The sequence below is a fragment of the Callorhinus ursinus genome, unplaced genomic scaffold, assembly GCF_003265705.2.
Source record: "Callorhinus ursinus isolate GAN/ISIS: 27379988/994484 unplaced genomic scaffold, GSC_fseal_2.0 scaffold31, whole genome shotgun sequence".
NCBI lineage: Eukaryota > Metazoa > Chordata > Mammalia > Carnivora > Otariidae > Callorhinus > Callorhinus ursinus.
Genome location: NW_027397093.1, coordinates 6,296,379 through 6,318,964, shown reverse-complemented (window position 1 = coordinate 6,318,964; position 22,586 = coordinate 6,296,379). Strand labels below are relative to the sequence as shown.

At 48.9% G+C, this 22,586-nt stretch overlaps 1 protein-coding gene across 3 annotated transcripts in view; it reads left to right on the top strand.

Moving 5' to 3' along the window:
• The window catches only part of TSPAN14 (tetraspanin 14), a 54,125-nt gene that overhangs the window by 15,344 nt on the left and 16,195 nt on the right, over nucleotides 1-22,586 (top strand). The window contains exons 1-2 of one of the 3 annotated variants that reach the window (XM_025850371.2): nucleotides 551-689; nucleotides 11,731-11,828. In XM_025850371.2, the coding sequence (XP_025706156.1) occupies nucleotides 11,748-11,828 (81 nt within the window). In that variant the 5' untranslated portion in view covers nucleotides 551-689; nucleotides 11,731-11,747. Of the gene's footprint in view, nucleotides 1-550; nucleotides 690-11,611; nucleotides 11,634-11,730; nucleotides 11,829-22,586 lie in introns of those variants that run through there. The other 2 variants (XM_025850373.2, XM_025850370.2) reach the window with 2 other exon arrangements.

Genomic DNA, 22,586 nt, shown 5'->3' with positions numbered 1-22,586 from the left:
TGTGTGTGTGTGTGTGTGTGTGTGTGTGTGTGTGTGTGTGTGTGTGTTGGGGGCGAGCAGGCGGGGGCGGGGCAAACTCCTACAAAGAGAACATTTCAGGTCTACAGGAGACATGCAGTCAAATCCTTGTACCTACTGGGGCCCCCCCCCCCCGCCAATGGCGGCAAAGACTCAGTCATTAGAGCAGAGTTGTTACCTCCCCACGAGTGGGCCCACTCATCATCTGGAAAATCCGTGGTGGGTAGGGCCCCAGCTGTGTCAGCTCTGCGGGGGCAGCCATGTGGGCGTGTCATGATACTGTTGGCAGGGCCCGGCCCGGAGCGGGGCACACACCGGGGACTGTGCTGCTAATGGCCTTGGAGAGTCTTGTGGGTGAGATGGTTGGTCTGTGTTGCGCTACAGTGTAGTGTCCCCATCTCAGGGCAAGTTGGTGACTGTCTTCGATGTGGAGCGCTCATCTCGTTCACATTTAAAGCATCATCTCTGTAGAGCATTTCCTGACTGGCTTCCCGCCTCCTCCTCCCTTCCTGTGCAGGATCCTGCCCTCCAGCACCTTCCTGATGCCGGATTTCGTAGAAGGAAGTGTGTCCCCAGCCCCCTGAGTCAGGCACCGGTCTCGCTGTGAGTGCTTGGCCTCCACAGCCTCTTTCTGGGCGCCTTGCATGCAGCAGGGGTCCGGACATGCAGAAGTAAGTCGGAGGTGTTTGTCTTCCACAACAAAAGCCTTTGCATGGGGAGGGACCGGCCTAGCGAGTTTGCGCACTGATGGATTGCTCCGCACATCATCTTCACTCGAGGGAGCCTGGGCCCCAGGCCCTTAGTTGAGAATTTCAGAGTGGACAGAGGGCCCGGTCAGATCCTCCTGAGGTCTAGACTCGGAGGCGTGTTGGCCTCCTGGGGTCTTGTCCCCATTGAAGATGTCACTGTGAACTGGGCCCAGATTCTCTACATCTTGTGTACAACCAGCTTCGGGGTGTAGACATTTCACGTGCACTTAGGGTTTCAGAGACGGGCCTGCCGTGATGATCGGGCACCATGCACCGTGGCAGCAGGGGCTCCCCGTCCTGCAAGCCGCGGGCTTCACCTTCCACGAAGGAGGGGATAGCAGCTGGGAAGACAGGAAGGTGCCAGGCCTCCTTTCACCCAGCTTTCTGAGAAGTTGGGGGGCAGCAGCTGTGGGTGACTAAGCCCTGCCTCAGCTGGGTGGGCCTGCACTGTCTCCGTGCTGCTGATGCCGGTGGATGAGCTGCCTGATGAATCATCCTCAAGGTCTCTCTCTGGGCTCCGGGCTTGCTTTTTGTCCTAAGGTTGTATTTCCATTTGTTGTTGTTTGTTTGTTTGTTTAAGGAAAATGGCCACAAGCTCTACCTTTTGACTTGAGGCCAGTTATTTTGTAGAATCTCCCTTAATTTGAATTTCTTGGATTTTTCCTTACGATTAGATTCATGTTCTGCATTTTCATCAGGAATACCACAGAAATGAGGTGTCTTCTCAGTACATCCCCTCAGGAGGGACCCGTGTTGGTTTGACTCATTACCAATGATGGAAACAGCAATGACTTAGTTAATAGGGTGGTATCTGCTGGGTTTCTCCACTGCTGAGTTACTATTATGTTCTCTGTAATTAATAAGTGTCCTATTGGGAGATACTTTGAGACGATGCAAACATGCTGTTTCTCATCAAACTTTCATCAACTAATTTTAGAGCCCACTACTGTCTGAATGTTTGTGTCCCCCAGATTCACATATTGAAATCAGTGCCCGATTTGACTGGCCTTTGGAAGGTACTTAGGTCTGCAGGGTGGAGCCCTCATGAAGAGGATTAGCACCCTTAAAAGAGACGCCACAGAGCTCTTTGCTCCTTCCACCACGTGGGAACACAGCAGAAGGTACCAGCTTTGAACCAGGAAGAGGGCCCTGACTCGGCCATGCTGGTGCCTTAATCTTGGACCTCCTGAACTGTGAGAAATAAATTTCCATTCTTTATAAGCTACCCAGTCTGTGCTACTTTGTTGTAGCAGCTGTAACGGACCAAAACAACCCACTGATGATTCTTGACAATTCTTTCTGTCATGATTGCTGAACAGTGATATTTTAATTCCGTTAATTCCTTCTACATTTATCATTTGGCATTCTCCTGTAAAGAAGAGCTTTCTCTTCTCCGTTTGTTTATTTATCCATGTATTTGTGTATATCTGAGTGGACTCATGGATTCTTATTTTATTCAGTGAGTTAAAATCCTTTACTATAATTGTTTAGTCTGATGCTCAGATATCTTCCAGATTTGGCCAGCAAGGGTCCCTTCAAATTGACTGCTGTGAAAGACAGCTTTTAAAAATGTGAGTTTCCAGGTCTGTCACAGTCCTATTGAACTAGTCTCCATGTGCAGTTTGGAAAAAGCTCCTTGAGTGATTCTCATGTTCTTTGGAATTTGGGATCCTCTGGACCAGGCCCATTATTTTCAAGTGTGCACCTCACGGAGCCTCCCCTTTCCTCCCAGACGCCTGAGATGAGTGACCTGCTCTGCCTGTCTTCATGCTGGGTTTCTGGGTCAGAGTTCCTTTGAACAAAACCTCCTGTAGCTTACAAAGTAGTAAAAATAGTAAGTTTGAAAATCACTGGATTAGGCGACCTCCATTCCAGGCCCAGCATTGCTCCCGCTGAGCCCTTGCCTCTCCGCTTCCCTTCTCTGACCCACTTCTGTCCCTCCCTCTGCTGCTTTCCCGGTGACTGCACTGAGGTAGACAAAGGTCTCTCCTCTCATCAGATCAACAGGGAGGCCCCTCGGTGCGCCTTAGACTCAGCAGGTTTTGGGTTGTGGGTTTTGGTGGTGGAAACTCCTAATGCTGTGTTTGCTATGTTCAGGGTTTCATACAGGAAACCAGGCACTTCGAACACCAGGCCCATTGGGGAGCCTGCTGGGGTTCAGAGCTGGTAGCCTAGGCTTTCCTGGACCCCCACATGGGCCTCCAGTTTCTGAACACTGGGAACCTCCCTTTCCCCACACCTGTGTGCCAGGGGCACGGTGACCCCGTGATAAGGGAGGATGGCCCAGTCTCCACACCCTGTGTGGCTTTATAGTGTCTTCCCTTTATAGTCTGAGGAAGAGTCAAACTTCTGGATACCTCTGAGTGGCTACTACCACCATGTCCAGGTCACACTGTTTCTGGTAGACCCTGGCTGTGAGGGGAATGGGCTAGAGTGGGACATAGAGACTTCTGACTCTGAGTGTGACTCAGCAGTTGAGAGCCTGTGGATCTGAGCCCTTCCCCTCTCAGTGGGTGGCTGTGCTTTGGGGCTGAGGCCACATCATTCCTGTGGGCAATGAGGCAGCCTACTCTGGCCTGCCTTTGTGAAACACCCCCCCCCCCCCCCCCCCCCCCCCCGAAACCTCTTCCCCTTCATATTCACCTCTGCCTTCCTAAACTTGTCACCTTAGGCCTGCCTGTTTCTTTGGCCTGAGAATGTTCCCCAGCTCCCAGTGGGCTCTGAGGACTCCCTTCTTGGGTGGTAGGGATGTCCAGGGCTAAAGGTATGCTATCTGGAGGTGCAACAGGGCCCCCAGCTCCCTTGGCAATATGGCTGCCCTTCCCTGGGATGGGCTTGTGACTGGGCCAGGTCCAGGGCTGGGAGCCTTGAAAGCCACGTGGAAAGGTTGAATCTTGGTGAATGGTCAACTGGAGAGTGGGTAGGTAAGGAGACCACAAGGGCAACTTGGGGGGTGGGGGTTCTAGGTTATGGGTGGATGGTGCTGTCCAGGTACAGCATAGTTCAGCTGGGATCTCTGCCTAGGGTTTCACATGGTCCACATCTAGGTGTTGGCAGGGTTGCATTCCTTTCTGGATGCTCTGGGGAATAATCTACTTTCAAACTCATGCCGGTTGTTGGCAGAATTCAGTTCCTGACTGTTGTAGGACTGAAGCCCTGCTTCCTTGCCGACTGTTGGCCAGGGCCACCCTTAACTCCTGCTCCGTGCACATGGCTTCTGGAGCTGAGATCCAGCAATAATGCACTGCATCCTTCTCATGCGTGGAACCTGACTACCTCTGCCCTCAGCTGGTAGAAAGCTCTGCTTTTCAGGGCTCACATAATTATCTTGGACCCACTCTGATAATTTCACTGTTTTGAGGTCAATTGATCAGTCATCTTAATTACATCTACAAGGTTTCTTTTACCCTTTCTTTTATATGGTGATAAATTACACTTTCTGGTTTTTCACTTTGTTCTGTAAAAAGATGGCAACTAAAAATATTTTGAAGTCTTCCTAGAGATCTGGGTAAATTGATGGATTGAGTGGACACGCCTAATTTTACTTTATTATAGAACCTCACAGAAGTTAAGATAGAAGGAATTTGTATTTTTATTTGTTTTTTTAAGATTTATTTACTTGAGAGAGGGAGAGAGCGAGTACAAGTACGTGGGGTCAGGAGCAGAGGGAGAGAGAGAATCCTCCAGCAGACTCCCCGCTGAGCACAGAGCCCGACATGGGGCTTAGTCCCAGGACCCTGAGATCACAACCTGAGCCGAAACCAAGAGTCGGCCACTTAACCAACTGAGCCACCCAGGCGCCCCAAGATAAAGGGAATTTTTAAAAAGGAATCAGTCTCGGGGCGCCTGGGTGGCCCAGTTGTTAAGCATCTGCCTTCGGCTTAGGTCATGATCCCAGGGTCCTGGGATCGAGCCCTGCATCAGGCTCCCTGCTCAGCGGGAAGCCTGCTTCTCCCTCTCCCGCTCCCCCTGCTTGTGTTCCCTCTCTCACTGTGTCTCTCTCTGTCAAATACATAAATAAAATCTTATAAATAAATAAATAAATAAATAATAATAAAAAGGAATCAGTCTCTGAGGACAGGGGGAGGGAGAAGAAACAACAACAAGAAAAAATTTGCTAGCCGGGAAGAGATACATGAGTGACCCAGTTTAAAATAGAGAAGTTGGTGTCACTACATTGTTATTTTGGGGTTCGGGGGCAGAGGAGCATCCAAGGCGGCTAAATGTAAGAATTATTGCAGAGTAGCTGATGTGGTTAGATACCTAGATTTCTTTCTCCATGTTGCTTGGTGACACCCTCTCCCCTTTAGCTGGACATTGGAGATTTATTGTGCTGAAGGATAAACCTTCTCCAGAAGGTAGGATTCCAGGTATTCCTGGAGGTAAAAATGGAGATCACATTCACTTCCCAGCCTTCTACTTCCATTTGGCTTCTACAGTACTAACAGCCAGCCCCGTCCATTCCAGGGAGGAGATTAAGAGAGACCTCACTGGGAAAACCTGACTGGCCTAAGAGGAAAGAGTTAATGATGCCAACAACTAGGATTTCCCAGCAAATGGCAGCCAGATCAGCCTACACAGAAATACATCAAACACACATCAGGAATCTGAGTGGTTTCATGTCTTCTCAGCATGCTGGAAAATAGAAGATGGTAGAGTGGCACCTTTTCATTATTTGTGACATTGATTCCAATTGTATACACAAACTTTTGTTCAAGAATGAGGGTAGTATAAAGGTGTTTTCAGACATGCAGTATCCAAAAAACTTGCCTTTTGCACAGAAGGGTTTCTCCACCAGGGAGAGCAAAGACTGGATCTCTCATGGGCTGTATCCCAAATTGAGGTAAAGGGAATTCTGTACACCAGTCCAGATCGAACGCAGTAAGCTCCAGGAGAGTTTTCTTCTGGAAGAAGAAATGGAAATAGAACATCTGGTGTGAATGAACGTACTGAGAGGAGACTTGGACAACTGGCATTGAATCTGGGGTCGAATGTTGATAAATTTGCAGGAAATTAAACAGGAAAATAACAGAATTATTAATTCCAGAGGACAAAAAGTAGGAACAGTAATGATGGTTTATATGGCTCACTCTGGTGGCTCAAATGGTCATAATAATGTAAACTCTGAAAATCACTCCAGCCATTGCTGGAGTTTAACTATAATTGGGGTGGAGATAAAGGAAAGGAGAAGAGTAAGGGGTTTCAGGGGACAAGTGGTTTCTATGGGAGTAAAGAGAATTACATCCTTGCCTTCCAGGGTAGGAAGTGGGTAGGTAATACCTAGAACTCTGAAAAGCCAGGGAATAGTGACACGAGCATATTATGTACAGAAATTTCTAAGAGCTGTTGTATGGGGTATAAATACCAAGATCAGCTAGAAGTTAAAAGGGTCCCTTGGAGAGGGCGAGCCCTGGCCCAGGATCTGCTCTTTTTCTCAACACAACTTTTACAGTAGTTGCTTCTTAGATAATGTGCAGGCGTGATCTTGAAAAAAAAAAAAAAAAAGACAAACAGCAAATCTAGAACGCACGGCATGCAATAAGGGGAGGGATTGTTTTATGAGCTCAGTTGAGCATGCGAGTATGTGGGCGCTGGCTTGATTTTGTTAGTGTGTTTCTTACTGTGGGTCATGGTGAAAATGTGAAAACCAGTGTTTAGTGGTTTCTCATTGCCAGTTCACTTCTCATACTTCTGAATTGTTCACATATTTTACAGTGGAGCATGTGCTGCTTTTTTTTTAATTAAAAATGGGAGCTGGGGTGTCTGGGTGGTTCAGTCGGTTAAGTGTCCATCTCCTGGTTTTGGCTCAGGTCATGATCTCCAGGTTGTGGGATCGAGCCCCGTGTCAGGCTCCGTGCTCAGTGGGTAGTCTGCTTGAGGATTCTCTCCCTCTGCCCCCACCCCCATGCACTCTTTCTCTCTCTCTCAAATAAACAAATAAAATCTTAAAAAAAAATAATAAACAGGGAGAGGGAGAAGGAAGGACTCTTACAGGTTGAAATAATCCCAAAGTAGATAAACCCTGGCTACAGTGCTGGTAGAGGTCATCACGTTGAGGGGCCAATAACCTCTGAGGTAGGCACACCCTTCTCCCCAGCAATGGCCAGTTTGCACTTAAAATGCAGCGGTGGTGATGGTGAGCACAACAGTGGAAATGTTTTTACAGAATCACTTAGAAGTCCACCGCCCCATGCAACCATTTCCATACTTTTATATTCCATTTTGGCCTTCAACCACATGCTTACAAATTGTTCCGTAATTGTAAACCGTGATGTTCAGATTTCATACTTAATGCATATTCCTTTTCCTCTGTTGGTTTATTTTCTGGAGGCAAGTTCTTAGTCATGACTTTATTGGATTAAGGGTATGACTTTTTGTTTTGTTTTGTTTTGAGTATCTGTAACCATATTGCTTACCCAAGGGTAGTCACAGTTGACTCTGCTGCCAGCAACGAGGTATGGACTTGCCACCCTCACTATGGGCTTGCGGGCAGTAGTGGGGTGATTTTGTTAAACAGTGTAGCATGAAATAGTATCTCTGGATTGTCTTTAGGTTTCCCGTCCAGTGATGTTGGACGTTTTGCCATCTGTTAGTTATATTGTCCTTCCATTTCACGTAATGTCCATATCCTTTGTCCTTGCAACACTGGAGTCTTTTTAAGTATGGATTTTTATGTATTGTAGATTTTTACCCTTTGTCATAACTGCGGCAGCTGCTGAAAACATCATTTGTATTTCTTTTTATGTTAATGTTACTTTTAATTATATGGGACTTTGAGGGGCGCCTGGGTGGCTCAGTTGGTTAAGCGACTGCCTTCGGCTCAGGTCATGATCCTGGAGTCCCGGGATCGAGTCCCATATCGGGCTCCCTGCTCGGCAGGGAGTCTGCTTCTCCCTCTGACCCTCTTCCCTCTCGTGCTCTCTATCTCTCATTCTCTCTCTCTCAAATAAATAAATAAAATCTTTAAAAAAAAATTATATGGGACTTTGAAAACTATTTATCTGTTTCATATTGATATTTTTATACTTTGTATTCTTTCCTGTTGCGTCAAAGAAGGGGATGTCCTGAAATGCTCTGTTGTGCTGTGTGTGTGTGCTTGCAACCTTAAATATTTAGATTTATTTTGGCTTATTAGTTAGCTCTCAGACTGCTAGCCAGCTCTCTCAACACTATGACATGATTCTAACCTTCCCCCTTGTTTTGAGAAGTTGCTGTTTTGACAAACAACATGTCTATTTGCCATGTAAATGCTTTCTTCTGTTTTAATAAGTTCTGGAACTGAGACAGTTTCAGGACTTAGAATTAAATTTTTCTGATGATTGTTTTCTATGTATTTCCACAGAATACGAAAGCTACAGAATAGCTTTTGGAGATCCTTCTCTGTTGCAATGTTAATTAGTATTTGTGAAAAGTTTAGCCATCTTTTAGGATATTTTGTTATTTTGTTAAAATAAGATTCTTTGTGTATATTTTAAAGTAGATGGTCTTGATTGGTTTTTTTTGTTTGCTTTTTTAAAGATTTTACTTTTAAGTAATTTCTACACCCAACGTGGGGCTCAAACCTACAGCCCTAAGATCCAAAGTTGCCTGCTCTACCTACTGAGCCAGCAGGTGCCCCTAAATGGCCGTGGTTTTCGTTGAATTCCCTAGTTGGTGGAGAGCTAAGTTCTGCCTTCCTCTGATGTGACTGGGTTGAGCAAATAAGGTGAGCCCTCAGGGAGCACAGTCACTTCGGAGTTGTTTCGGCGGAATGTTGAGTCAGATCTGGGTTCTAGTCAGCACCGGTACGTTTGTCCACTTCTTGGGGTTCTTTGTTGGTGTGGGTGACTCTCAGGTTGGCAGCTCAGGTGTACTCATCAGTCCTTTTTCCTTCACTGAGGCAGTGAGGCCGCTGAGCCAGACCTTGGGAGCTCAGCGCTGGCTTTGTTTGCCTCCAAATGGCCCCCCTCCTCCCCCTGCCGAGGACCTTGTGTTGGAGGGTGTGGCTTAGGCTGGGGTCCAAACAAACCTTCCCCTTACCTCCTTACCTCACCTCCTCTAGTTTATACCCTGGGTTGCGCCCCTGTGGAGACGGGCTCTTTCAGTGACACTGAAGTTCAGGATCTGCTTCTCCCGCCTCTGGCCAGCAGGATAGAGAGCCATGCGAGGGTGAGAGACAGCTTTTCCTCCCTGCTCCTCAGGTCCACGGGAAGGGGCGGGCGGGGAAGTGGGCTAGCTCTCCCCACCCCGTGGTAAGTTGAGTGCCTTATCTTCCCATGGGGAGGAATAAACAAGTGGGTGAAGAAAGACTAAACCGTTTTCCCTCAACAGTTTCCTCATTTGTGAATGGGATGGGAAAATGGTGTCATTGGGACATCGCCACCCCTAGGCCGCAGAGGGTTATCTTGGTTCAACAGAAATGGTGTGATGCCCCGTGTGAATGCTTTGGGTTGTGCATGGCAGGTGTATAGGGGACACGTCTGAGTGTGGTACACTGTGTGGTGGATGCTTAGGGTGTTTCTGGTCCTTCCTTGGTGTGGACCTGTCTAGTGTCGTTCCAAATGTCTGAGTTTCCAGGAAGTAAGGGAGTGTATGTCTTGGTTGTTGAGATTCTCTGGGTCTGGGTTTGGACCCTGATGTCTGTGAAAGCAGTTTTATCTGGGTGGTTGTGTGTCTTTGTGGGGTGAGGTCTTTGGGGCCACATGAAAGAGGGTGAAACCTAAGGTGAGGGAGGCCAGGTGCCCTGCGGAGAATTCCCCCCTCCAGAGCCTGCATGCCCATGGAGTTTCCTGTGCCCTTTCTGTGTTCTCCATGGTTAACCAGTCAGAGCTGAAGAACAGGGATCTCCAGGTTGAGAGTCCCCACATCACCTCAGGGTAATCATTTCCCAAAGGCCCCAAGCAGGGGGCAGGGATGAGGTTGCCAGTACTCTGGAAAACAGAAAGACGTGCTAATTAGCTGGTTTCTCTGTGGAGGAAGAAGGGAGTCTGGCTTTGTTTACTGCTTCAAAGCTTTTGAGGGAGAGCTTTACCATGGTTAGGTTAAATGATGCCCAAGGAGTACTCTCTAGGACTCCTGAACTTTGGGGTACTGTGCCTGAGCTGCCTTCCCCAGTCGCTGGGGTCCCGTTCCACGGAGGGTACGGCCATCCACCTTCCAGACTTCTCTAGGAACCATGAAGAAGAGGAGGCTGTATTTGACAATTCTAAGAAGCAGGGTTGTCTCGTCCATAAAAAGGAGTAGGTTTTCTACCATTTAGATTAGTGTCCTGCCTTCTAGGGCATTTCTGGCCAAGTTGACTGTTCTCTGTGATAAACTTGCCTGAGCTTTAGGTTAAAAAAAGTTTATTTTTCTATATGCATGAAGCCAGTCATCTGTAGTTGGAGAAAACCCCAGTGCTTTGGGGTTTTTGTCATGTGTGCAACACAAATGGGTGAATGTTGGTTCCCTTTAGTTAGTTGCCTACCACGAGCCATCCCGACCCTAGCCCTGGTCTGCGTGCTGGGCTGCAGGTAACAGGGTCCTTCTGCCTTTTCAGGAACCCCAGAGGGACTGCAGGCCTTGGTGCCCAGGCTAATACCTGGTACATTAGGCATGTCAGAATCACTGGGGAGTTTGTCACAAATGCAGGTTCTGGGCCTCACCCCACACCTACTTCTCAGAACCTGCAGTGGGGAGAGGCCTGAGGTCTGTATTTGTAATGAGTCGTTTGATGCTGCCAGCTGGGTCCCTTAGCTCCAGGGATGCTAGGGATCAGTTTTAGTTGAGGAGGCTGAGGCCTGAAGGAAGGAGCTCGGCTCTCTGCAGCCAGCCGGTGTGGCCCAGGCTGTGTTCAGGCCTCCTGTGTGCCCTGTGCCCAGGGGTGTCCCTTGGTACCCGGGATTGCAGTCATACTCCCTCCTTGGAGGGGACTTCTGTGGAAGTGCTGTGCTGAGGGTGGGGCTGGGGGCTGCTGGGTCGCAGTCCCTTTCCTGGCTGGTTTTTGAGGCCAGACGGGCCAGACTCTCGCATCCCTGTCAGAGGGAGGAGGTGAGCAAACGGAGGCGTCCAGACTGCTGTGCCGGTTGATGCTGCCCCGTGACCAGGAGGTAGAGTGGGCACAGCACCCATTTCCAGAGTGATGTGGTTTGCATGTCCCTGCTTGGCATCACTTCTCAGAACATTACAAGCCCGTGGCCAGGCCACTGAGGCCGCTCCCAGGAAGGGATTTTGCAGTAGTCACTCCTTGCGGCAGCAGCTGGTTTCTTCCTGGCAGTTGTGGGCGGGTTGTCTCCTCACTGCCTGAGTGGCCTTGTCTGTTTTGCCTCGGGCCCTGTTACGATTTGCCCTTATCCTTGCCCAGGAGGTGGGAGGGGAACAGGGGGCTGAGGGCGAGCATTCCCCTGTGAGCCCTAGGTCCTGCCCGCCCCCCCATTAAGGCCCCCACCTCCTTCCCCACCACTGAGCCACGGCTTTGGCAGCAAGGGGTGGTGGAGGAGTTAAGGGCCCACCTGGATTGCTTTCGGGTTCCAAAAGGAAAGTAATGGGGACACCTGGTGGCTTGGTCGGTTAAGCATCTGCCTTGGGCTCAGGTCATGATCTCAAGGTCCTGGCATCGAGCCCCACGTCGGGCTCTCTGCTCCGCGGGGAGTCAGCTTCTCCCTCTCCCTCTGCCCCTCCCCCTGCTCATTCTTTCTCTCTCTCTCACAAATAAATAAATAAAATGGTTAAAAAAATAAATAAAAATTGGCATCCTCCATTCTTTCAAAGATTCTCTTCTTTTTTTGGCTCTCTTTGGAGAGTTGACTTAACATGATTTTCGCCCAGTCCGTAGCTGGCACTGATAAGAAAGCAATATCTGGACTTGTGCAGGAACACGGAAACGATTTGGAGACTTCTGGAGTCTGTGTATGAACCTCACCTTTGCTCTTTCTGGGGGAGCAGGTTTGGGGGAGATGTTTTGCAACTGAACCTGTCATCTCATCACTCCCATGTCTGTCCACAGATCCTGCTTCTCAGAAGATGCACTATTATAGATACTCTAACGCCGAGGTCAGCTGCTGGTACAAGTACCTCCTTTTCAGCTACAACATTGTCTTCTGGGTGAGTCACCAAGAGCAGCCTTGGGTCCCTCGCCTCGTCCTTATTCAGTAGATCATGATTGTTCACCTACTGCTGATTGGCCAGGGCCCCCGCGTGGCTTAGGAGGAGAAGGTGGGCGGGGCTAAGAGCCCAGCTCGGGCAGAACCAGCAACAAGTTAATTATAAAACAGGCTGTTAACAGTACTGTGACAGGGATGGCCAGGGTGATCGAAAACCAGGTTAATGGGCCCCTATGCCAGCCTTGGAGGTTCAGGAACGCTCGGAGCTCTGGCCCACGTGCAGGTCTGTTTTCCCCCTTCCCTGCCCTGGGGATGCTACCAACGAGACATCGGCAGCAGGGCACTTTGTGCCCTCTTGACTCTGGGCCAGGCCCTGCTCTGGGAGGTAGGAGTGGACAAGGGTGGTAGAGCCCTGTTTCTTTGGTGCTTGTGTTTAACCTGTAATGGCATTAGCCTCCTGAGCAGCAGAGCAGGGAGGGGGAAGCTCCTTGGCTAGGGAGGTTGGGGAAAGGCATTCCAAGGAGTTGCCTTAAGGACTGAGACCAGAGTACCCGTGAAGAAGCAGCCAGTGGGCGTCTGGGAAGAAAGCTGCAGGCTGGAAGAGCAGCATTTGCAAAGGCCCTGAGGTAGGAATGCACTTGGCATGTGCAAGGGACAATGAGAAGCATGTAGCTGGAGCTCCGTGAGTACAGGGGGAAGGGACACAAGCGAGGACAGAGAAATGAAGGAACCAGGTCATGTAGGACCTTGCAATGCTCAGTAAGTAGGTGGAATTATTTTCTGCCTCTTTTAGTAACTGTTGGTAGGTTACAAGTTGGATCTGATTTTGGAATGATTCTGCCGAGTGAAGGGATGGGTGGTGGTACCATGTTCTGAGAGAGAATTTTGGGACAGACGTGTTCAAATGGTCTCTTGGCCACATGGAGGTTTCCGTTTCCTATGTCTGTGACCATCTTGGAGATGAAAGGGGGTGCGGCTCGATGCGATCATGGAGGGTGTGTGAGAAGCGGAGAGGTGTGACTGTGGAGTCTGGGGATACTAGAGGTGACCTTACACAGCAAAGTCCATTCCAGAGTTGGCTGTGAGTGGGTGGGCTGAGGGGAGGCTAGGAGACTCTGAGGCCTTCCGCGTAGAGAGGACAGTCAGCTGTGCCACAGGGGGGTGACATAGGATGAAGACAGAAAATGGGCATTGGCTTTGACGAGGTGGAGGTTGTTGGTGACCCTGACCAGAGCTGCTGTGTGCTCTGGGGCCGGATGGAAACCCACCTGGGGCTGGCTGAGGAGCCAGCGGGATGTGAGGCGGTGGAGACCGTGACTCAGCGCGGTTCTTTCAAGGACTCTCGCCTTGAAGAAGACCAGGAAACTCAGGCACTGGCTGGAGACGGTCAGGGTGTCAGGGGAGGTAGCATGGCACGTGTGTGAAACCAGTGGGCTGGTTCAGGGGAGAAGCAGACACGGTGTCCGTGCAGGTGGCTGAGGGGACGCACATGGTCGCACATCTTCAGCAAGCGTTCCTTGTCAGCTTCTGTGTGGGGGACACTTGGAGAAAGAGGGACAGAATGATCGGCCATCATGCCACATTTTTGCTTCCACTGTGGGTGTCGGCATGCCCTGTTTGGACCTTGTTTGCCTTGCAAACAAGGAGATTTGCTAAGACATCTCAGCTTTTACCCTTGATTTTATAGCATCATCTCCCAGTGATTTATCTCAAGGTTTTGGGGGGGTTTCTGTCCTGGAGAAACAGGGTGGGATTCAGTAGGTTGGTCATTCACCCCACGTCTTTTTTCTGTGCCCGGACAACCTGTCCCCAGCAACTTCCATCATTTCCCTTGAAATAAGACAGCCCAGGACATCGTTCCTGTGGGCTTCTCCTAACGGGAGGCATGTGGCTGCCTCATCCCCGCAGCGTATGGCTTCCCAGACCGGCCCTGCCCCCTCCCTGGCCCCACCTGGAGGCCCCGCCCACCGGCCAGGTGTCTGGTGGAGGGCCCCTTGGCCTAGGCAGGCAGTCTGACACTTGGGACACTCGGACACCTAGCTGACGTGCTGTTCTCGCCCACCCCCAGGCTGTGCTTGCTTGGTCTTGTGCCCTGTCCTCCGAAAGTCATCCTGAATTTTGCAGCAAGAGCAAAACTTCCCGCTGCTGTGGCTGAGGGCCCACTAATCTCCATTTCTTCACATTCTCTTCAGAACAGATTCTTTACTCTTGGGCAGCTCTTTTCCAACTTTCCCAGTAATAACAGCTCGGCAGCCCCAGATTCAAGTAGCGGAGCTCCTGATTCCAGAATCGTAGCAAGTCTCCTTGATTGAAGGGTGCTGCCGTGTCATCGGCCTTCTGCAGGATTGCCAAGTCTGTGTGGTCGAGAGTGTTTCTCAGTTGGTGTGCCCTGGGGCCCAACAGGAAGGGACAAAAAGCAGTCAGGAAACCGAGGCACAAGAGAGCTTGGTTGGGGAAATGACCCAGGTGCCTCCCTGCCAGGTGTCTAGCAGTGATTGCTCTCTTCATCTGCCCAGGAGCTCAGGGGTGGGGTGAGGCCTGAGAAGCAAGGGGTAACCACCCGGGTGCCAGGCTGGACTCGCACCCACACTGAGTGATCCCGAGGAGTCTTCGTGTTTTCATTGTGAAATGTTGATGTCACAGGCCTGCCGCCTGCCTCCCAGGGTCGCTGGAAACAGATACAGTCGTATGCCAAGCCTTACCTTGTCAGAGAAGTTTTCTCTTTGAAATGGAAGAAATAACCAAAATCAAACGATCTAACAACCCCCCATGTTCCCATCACCTCTCTTCAACATTTATCCACTCATAGCTGATTCTGTCTAATTTATATCCCCCCGCACACCCCCCTCCGCCCGTTATTTTGAAGCGAAGCGAAGCATAGATAATTGTTTTGCACAGAGAGTTTTTGTATTTGTTTTGTTTTGGTGAATTAACAAAGGGACAGGGTTGCAGCTTTGCTGGCCGACCTGGGCTCAGCGAGGTTCAGAGACACAGAAGGCACCCGTCGTTTCTTTGACCAGTGCTAAGAGCTAGAACAAACAAGGTTTTATTGAGCACTTTGCCCCATTCAGAATCATTTGCACACTGACATACTTTACAGCCAACACCTGTACACTCTAACAGGGATTTTATTTATTTATTTATTTTTAAAGATTTTATTTATTTGACAGAGAGAGAGAAGAGCAGCGGGAGAGGGAGAAGCAGGCTCTCCGCGGAGCAGGGAGCCCGATGCGGGGCTCGATCCCAGGACCCTGGGATCATGACCTGAGCCGAAGGCAGACGCTTAATGACTGAGCCACCCAGGCGCCCCTCTAGCAGGGATTTTAAAGCTCTCTCCCTCCAGTTCGGGGCTGGGATTTTTCCAAGAGACTGTTAGTACTCGCTTGGGGTGACAAACGGGGATGCAGTTGATGTCTGTGTACGGAGTGAGCGGGGAGCCGGGCTTCATGCAGTTCTCACGGGGTCGTCAGGTAAACAGTGCTTCTAGACGACATAGCATTGTGAGGGCACTAGCACTTTCTACCTTTTTTTTTAAGATTGATTGATTGATTGATTGATTGATTGATTTATTTAAATTTAATTTAATTTATTTGACAGAGATAGTGAGAAAGGGAACACCATCAGGGGGACAGGGAGAGGGAGAAGCAAGCTTCCCGCTGAGCAGGGAGCCCATTGCCGGGACTCGATCCCAGGACCCTGGGATCATGACTGAGCCACCCAGGTGCCCCACTTTTTACTTTTTTTAAAAAATGTATTTATCTATGTATGTATGTAGGCTCTATGCCCAAAGTGGGGCTCAAACTCACAACCCCGAAATCAGGAGTTGTGTGCTCCACCAACTGAGCCAGCCAGGTGCCCCTTTACTCTTTTTTCTTTTTTTAAATCATAGCCATTCTTTGGTTGTATTAATGAGACCTGTTTCAAGTGCAGAATGTCACTTTGACTTAAGAAAATGCAAATCAAGGAGCGCCTGGGCGGCTCAGTCTTTTAAGCGTCTGCCTTTGGCTCAGGTCATGATCTCAGGGTCCTGGGATCCAGCCCGGCATCTGCTCCCTGCCCAGCGTGGTGGGGTGGGGGTGGGGGTCTGCTTCTCCTTCTCCCTCTCCCTCTGCCCCTCCTCCCTGCTTGTGCTCTCTTTCTCCTTGTGTCTCTTAAATAAATAAATAACTAAATAAATAAATAATCTTTAAAAAAAGAAAATGCAAATCAAAATGGCAAGAAGATACCATTTTGCACCCATTAGGATGGCTATTATTAAAACATACAAGCACACCCCCCCCCCAAATAACAGATGCTGACAAGGATGTGAAGAAATCGGAACCCCCGTGCACTGTTGGTGAGAATGTAAAATGGTGCAGCCACTCTGGAAAACAGTATGGAGGTTCCTCAAAATGTCAAAAAATAGAATTACCATATGATCCAGCAATTCCAGTCTGGGCATAGACCCAAAAGAACGAAAGAGCGAGATGTCTGCACACCTGTGTTCACAGCAGCTTTATTCACAGCGACCAAAAGATAGAAGTGGCCCAAGTGTCTACTGACAGATGAACAGATAAGCAAAATGTGCTCTGTACATGCAGTGGGATCTTTTTCAAGCTTAGGAAGGAAATTGTGCACATGTGCTACAACATGGGTGAGCTTTGAGGCTATCATGCCAAGTGAAATAAGCCCGTCACAGAAGGACAAATCCTGTACGGTCCCACTTAGAGGCACTACCCCAGAGTAGTCGGATTCACAGAGACAGACCGGACAAGGGGGGTTGCCAGGGGTGGGGGGAGGGACAAGGGGAGGTCAGTGTTGAGTGGGTACAGAGTGCCAGTTTTGGTGGCGGTGTTGCTTAACACCATGGCCGCCCTGAGTGCCACTGAGCTGGCCTCGCACACATGGTTCAGATGGCTGAATTCTGTATTGTGTCTACTTTCCCACGGTTCAGATTATAAAGCAATCTCTCTGACTTGCAGAGGAGGGGCAGCTGGGAGAGGTATACCCTGGAGGAAGGGCTGTGTAGGGCCCTGTTCTTTGTTCTCACCCCACCTGGTTCCACAAAGAATTTGAGCCCTCCTGGTCTGGCCCGGTAAATCCTCTGGAGGGGATGATTCAGATGATGTCTGCAACTGCAGGATCGCTTCCCACCGGCATTGGGTTTAATCTGCGAAGATTCAGATAAAGCCCTTGTCTGGATCTGTTTCAGAGTTGGATTAAAAGTGAAGAACTGAGGCCCCTTGTGGCACAGACAATGAGCCCGTGTTCCGAGGACAGGAGAGCCCCCTGCCACTGGCCTTCTCAGAGACACGGGTAGCTTCCCTGTGCGGGGAGTGCGGGCATTAGCTTCGGAGCCCGATGGGCAGCCTGTTCGTAGGTGAGCAGAGAGCCACAGGCCTTTGGACTCTTGACCAGAGTCGCTTCAGGTCCCTTCCTTCAAAGCCACAAAGGCCTCCCATGAGTAAGGTGACAAGTCGGGAAGCTTTTAAGAGTGAAAGAGAGGTTATCAAGAATTCGGCCAGAACAACAGGTGTATCCCAGGGCTATCCCAGGCACACCAGGACATGTGGTCACCCTACCCAGGAGAGGCAAAGCAAGTCTGACATGGAAGGAGTGAAAGGTCAGTCCCCTCCCCCTGCCCCCAGCACCTTTGTGGGTAGAGGGTCTAATTCTCTTTGGCCTTATGGTGTGCCTCCTTTGATAGGGGACTCCCCACATCCTGTGGTGAGCTCGTGTCTCTGGATCCCTCTGACTGATCTAGAATTGTCCTTATTTGAGCTGAACTCTGTTCATGTAACACCACATCCCAAGGCCTGACCCCCAGATCTCAAATGCAATTTCTCTGCTTCTGTCTCTGGGTAATTAGTGCAATCAAAAAGGAAAGTCTAGGGCTTTAATAATGAGTGTAGAGTATTTTCACTTTCATTGCTGAGAAATGGTACCTTTTTCTCTTCAAGTTTTATTTAACAAACTTTTGTAATTGCGTGGAAATTCTAGAAGACTACACAAGGACCCCCAGCTTTGCCCCATTCCCTCCCCATGCTCCATCCTGTCTTCAGTCGCACGTGCTTTCCCATCTTTGTGAGAGCATCCTTGCAGTCATGAGGTCTGCGTTTTCATGTCAGCATCCCCTAGCATAGAACATTCTAGGTTGCCACATAGTTTTCCTGATTGTATTTTTGGAAATTCCCATATTGGACATTTCGGTTGTTTCCAATTTTTTTACTATCCTAGATAAGGATGCAGTGATTATTTGGTGTAGTACAGATTTCTCCCTTTGGTCAAGGGAGGGAAATTATTTGCTGGGATAGAGTCCCAGGAGTGAGACTAAATGGGTCAGGGAGTGTGTACGTTGTTTTGACCTGGCTGACATATTTATACAGTCAAAATTACTTCTCTAGAAGGGCTGCCCCAATTCATAGGAAATAGACCGCCTTATCTCCTAGGGGTGTGTGTGTATTTTTCCACATTTGCACTTGCCAAGGCCAAGGGCAAAGATTGCTTAATCAGGGATTCCACTAGAGCGCCCTGATGCTACTCCCTGTAGGCTTCAGCTCCTGATCTCACTTGGGCACGTGGGAGGCCGGGATCATCAGCAGGGATTTCTGACGAAGGGCTGTTCACAGCGCACTGTGATCATTGCCCAGTGCATATGACTATTGTACGCTCCCGGGGTGGTGTCAAGTCTGGGTAACTGGTGATGTGTATAACTCTGCATCCTTCCCTAGTAGATAGCCGGCAAGGCCCAGTCTACTGATTTGTCTTGTGTGCGGGAGTGCCCTGTTCCCATCTTGGTTCCCATCTTCCCACCTGCTTCTCCTCTCTCTCTCTCTCTCTCTTTTTTCTTTTTTCGCTCTAGGGAGGTGTAAATATCACCTCTATGGAGGTGTAAATTTGATAGAATAATACCCACTTCCAGTGTATAGTTCGATGAGTTGACAGCTGTATACTTCCACGTAATCACTGTCACCCCAGTGAAGACGTAAAACCTTTCTGTGCCTCCAGGCACTGTCCCGTACCCCTCTGCAGTCCTTCCCTCCCACCCCGTCCTCAGGCCGACCGTCCGTCTACCTCCTGTCACTCTAGTTAGGATGGACTCTCGGATCTGACTTCATTTAGTGTAGGAGGTGTTTTCTCTGTTGTTCTTCTGTTCTGAATTTCACTGGTATCTTTAAAGACTTTAAAAAGTATTTTTAAATTTTATTTTTGAAAATTGTAGTAAAGCATACAGAATGATTTAGAATTATTGTCATTTTTCGATTCACAGTTCAGGGGTATTAGGTGCGTTCACCATTGCTCTGCAGCTGTCACCACCATCCATCTTCAGTCTGTTTCATTGATTCCTGTTCCTATTTTTTAATTATTATATTTATTTTAATTTTTTTTTTTTATTTTAGAGAGAGCATGTGTGAGCATGTGGGAAGGCAGAGGGAGAGAGAGAGAATCTCAAGCAGACTCCCCGCTGAGTGTAGAGCCTGACACGGGGCTTGATCTCAGGACCCTGAGATCATGACGGGAGCTGCAATCAAGAGTCTGAGGCTTAACCGACTGAGCCACCCAGGCGCCCCTGCGCCTATTTTTATTTCCTTGATTCTACTTTGGGATTACTTTGCTTTTTTTCTAGCTGGGTAAGATAGATTAGATCATTGATTTTAGATCTTCTTTCCTAGTATAGGTATTTGATACTCTGTTTTTTGCATCCCGCACATTTGATATTTTCATTTCATTTGGTGAAAATATCTTGTGTATGTGTACTCTCTATGTAATGTGTCCTTTCTTCTCCCTCCTGGCTCACTTCAACAGTTTCTCTTTATTACTGGATTTCAGCAGTTTTAGTATGATATGGGCTGGTGTGGTTTTCTTTATTTATTCTGTTTGGGGTATGTTGGGCTTTTGGGATTTGTGGGTTTATAGTTTTCATCAGATTTAGGAGTACTATGACCATTATTTCTTTAATATACACCTCCCCCCCTTTTTTTTTCTCAGACTCCTTGTTGTCTCGTGGGTCACTGAGGCTCTGTTCAACCCCCCACCCCTACCCTTTAGTGCAGATAGCTTCTATTGCTTTGTCTTCAAGTTGACTCATCTTTTCTTCTGTAGTTAGTGTCTAATTGCTGTTAAACCCATCTAGTGAATTCTTCATTTCCAGTGTTGTATTTTCTATTTCTAATAGTTGCATTTGGACCTTCTGTTTTCTATTTCTTTCCTTATTACGTTTATATTTCCTTTTAAATCCCCAAGAGTGTGTACAATATCTGTTTTCATGTCTTAGCTAATTCCACCCTTCTTTGTCATGTTTGTGTCTTTCTAGTTACTGAATATTTTTCCTTGTTAAAGATCACAAGGAAAAATAGATTTATTTCCCTTCTTGCCTATCTAGTAAATTTTTGTATTTTTTGTAATTTTTTTTATTTTAAGTAGGCTCCATGCCCAACTAGGGCTTGAACTCACAGCCCTGAGATCAAGAGTCCCACACTCTACCTACTGAGCCAGCCAGGCTGGCGCCCCTGTCTAGTAACTTTTGATTAGATGCTAGATATAGTTTTCCCACTTAAGCATTCCTCCTGTTTTGGTCAGCTCAGGCTGCCATAACAAAATACCATTGACTTGTTGACTTCAACGACAGAAATTTAATCTCTCACATTTCTGGAGGCTGAAAGTCAAGGATTGGGGTGCCGGCACAGTTGGGTTCTGCTGAGGCTCTCTCCTTGGCTTGCAGATGGCTGCCTTCTTGCCGTGTCCTACGTGGCAGAGAGAGCTCTGGTCTCTCTTCCTCTTAATAAGGCTGCTAATCATGGAGGCCTCACCCTCATGACCTCATCTAACCCTATTTACTTCCCAAAGGCCCACCTCCAAACACCATCACGTTGAGAGTTAGGACATCAACATACGGATTTTGGGGAATACAACATCCAGTCCATAACACCTCCTTAACAGTATGATGTCTTCTGAATCTGGCGTTTTTTGTTAACTATTATGTGTGAGATTCATTCATGCTGTCGTATGTAGTTGTGGATCATTAGTTCTCACAGGTGTATAATAGCCCATTGTGGGAATTGGATCATTTTGAGATTTTTTACAGTTTTAGGCTATTTATTATGACCTGTTCAGGTACTATAAAGACAAGACCAGGTTAGAGACCTGAATTATAGGGAAGCCCGGGGGTTCGTGTGGCCAAGCTGAAGGAAATCCTGTCTTTGGTCTCGAGGTCCAGACGGTTTCAGTGTGAAAGTTCAGTGCAGGACTAGGCAGACTGCGGCTCACAGGCCTGGCTCTCGGCCGGGTTTTGCACGTACAACTTTATTGGAACACAGCCCTGCCCATTCATTCGTTTACGTATTATCTCTGGCTGCTTTCCTGCTATAAAAGCAGAGTTGAGTGCTTGAAACAGAGATCATCAAGCACAAAGCTGAAAATGTTTACTATATGGCCCTTTACAGAAATGTCAACTGCTGGCCTAGTATTTTGGTTTTCTCCCCACTGTTCCTCACTGAACTGTGCCGGCAGTGGTAGAGGCTGGGGTGAAGGTGGGGCTGAGGCTGGGTTGGGGTTCCTTCTCTCTGTTGCCTGGGGAGCTGCCTCTAACCTCCCTTGGATGACTCTGCCCTTCCTCCTTCCTGTCAAAGGCCTTGACACAGTAATTCCTGGGCGGGGCTTGGTGGGGGTGGGCTCTCTGTTATCTGGAAACTCAGAGACATCTGTGGAAACTGCCCTGAATCCTCTGGGTAGTCCTTCCCCCTCCTCACTGGGGCCCCTAGCATGTGTTTGCTGGCTGTGCTGGAAAGGGCACACATGCTTCTTATTTTCAGAACCGCCCTTCCGGCAGGAGGAAAAGCTGGTGTGTGGTAGCTGTGTGACCCGGCGCAAGGCACTATCCTGCCCTGCGCCTTGCTTCCCTCTGTAATGAGGAAGCTGGGCTCCAGTGCCCCTTCCGGCTCCCAGACCTTCCAAACTCCCACTGAGAAGCGGCTTAGTTTTGACTCTTTGAACGTGGGACTATTTGAAAGTGGCATTCCCTGTACTCTGTAGGGTTCAGAGTGGCTACAGTCTTGAAGGGCGAGGCTTCCTAACCCCGAAAGATCTTGAGACTCACTCTCAGCCCCCTGGGCTCTCAGGGTCAGGTTGGGTCTAGAGTCTTTGCCCTCTGGAGTCCTTTCGGGCCAGTAGTTTGAGTTGTTGGCATTTCACGTGGCCACAAGCTCTCTGGTGTCTTCTGAACTCACCAGGTCTAGAGTCAGGGTTTCCTATCCTGGAAAGTGCCTGGACCATGGGGTTGCCACCCTGGCATGATTTATGAAGGCAGAGCTTAGGCCGTGGGAGGTGTACAGCCCTTTGCAGATTGCTAGTCTCCAGCTGCTCAGTTTTGCAGACTGGCAGACTGAGGTCCAAGAGAGGGATGGTTTGCTCAAAGCCACAGGGTGAATTAGAAACAGAGCTGAGATTCTGTTCTAGCTTCTTCCACTCTGTCCTGTTTTCTTTCCATCATTCTTTCTTACCTTACTTAAAAAGACTTCAGAGGCCCTGTTTCCCTAAACTCTACTTCACTGTTGTCTCTGAGACCCGATAAAACAGATGCCTCTGGAAAGAAGGACTTTGTCTTAGGACAAAGGCTGGAGCTGGGAGTTATTGGGGGGGGCGGCGCAGAGAGTCTAAAGGCCAGCAGATGCTGGTGGCATCTGGAAGGCCCCTCGATGCTTCTGCTCTGCTCTTCTCCCTTGCAGGAGGGCAGGGCTCCCTTGGACCGGCTCCATGCCCTGGGGTAAGCATGTCACTTGTG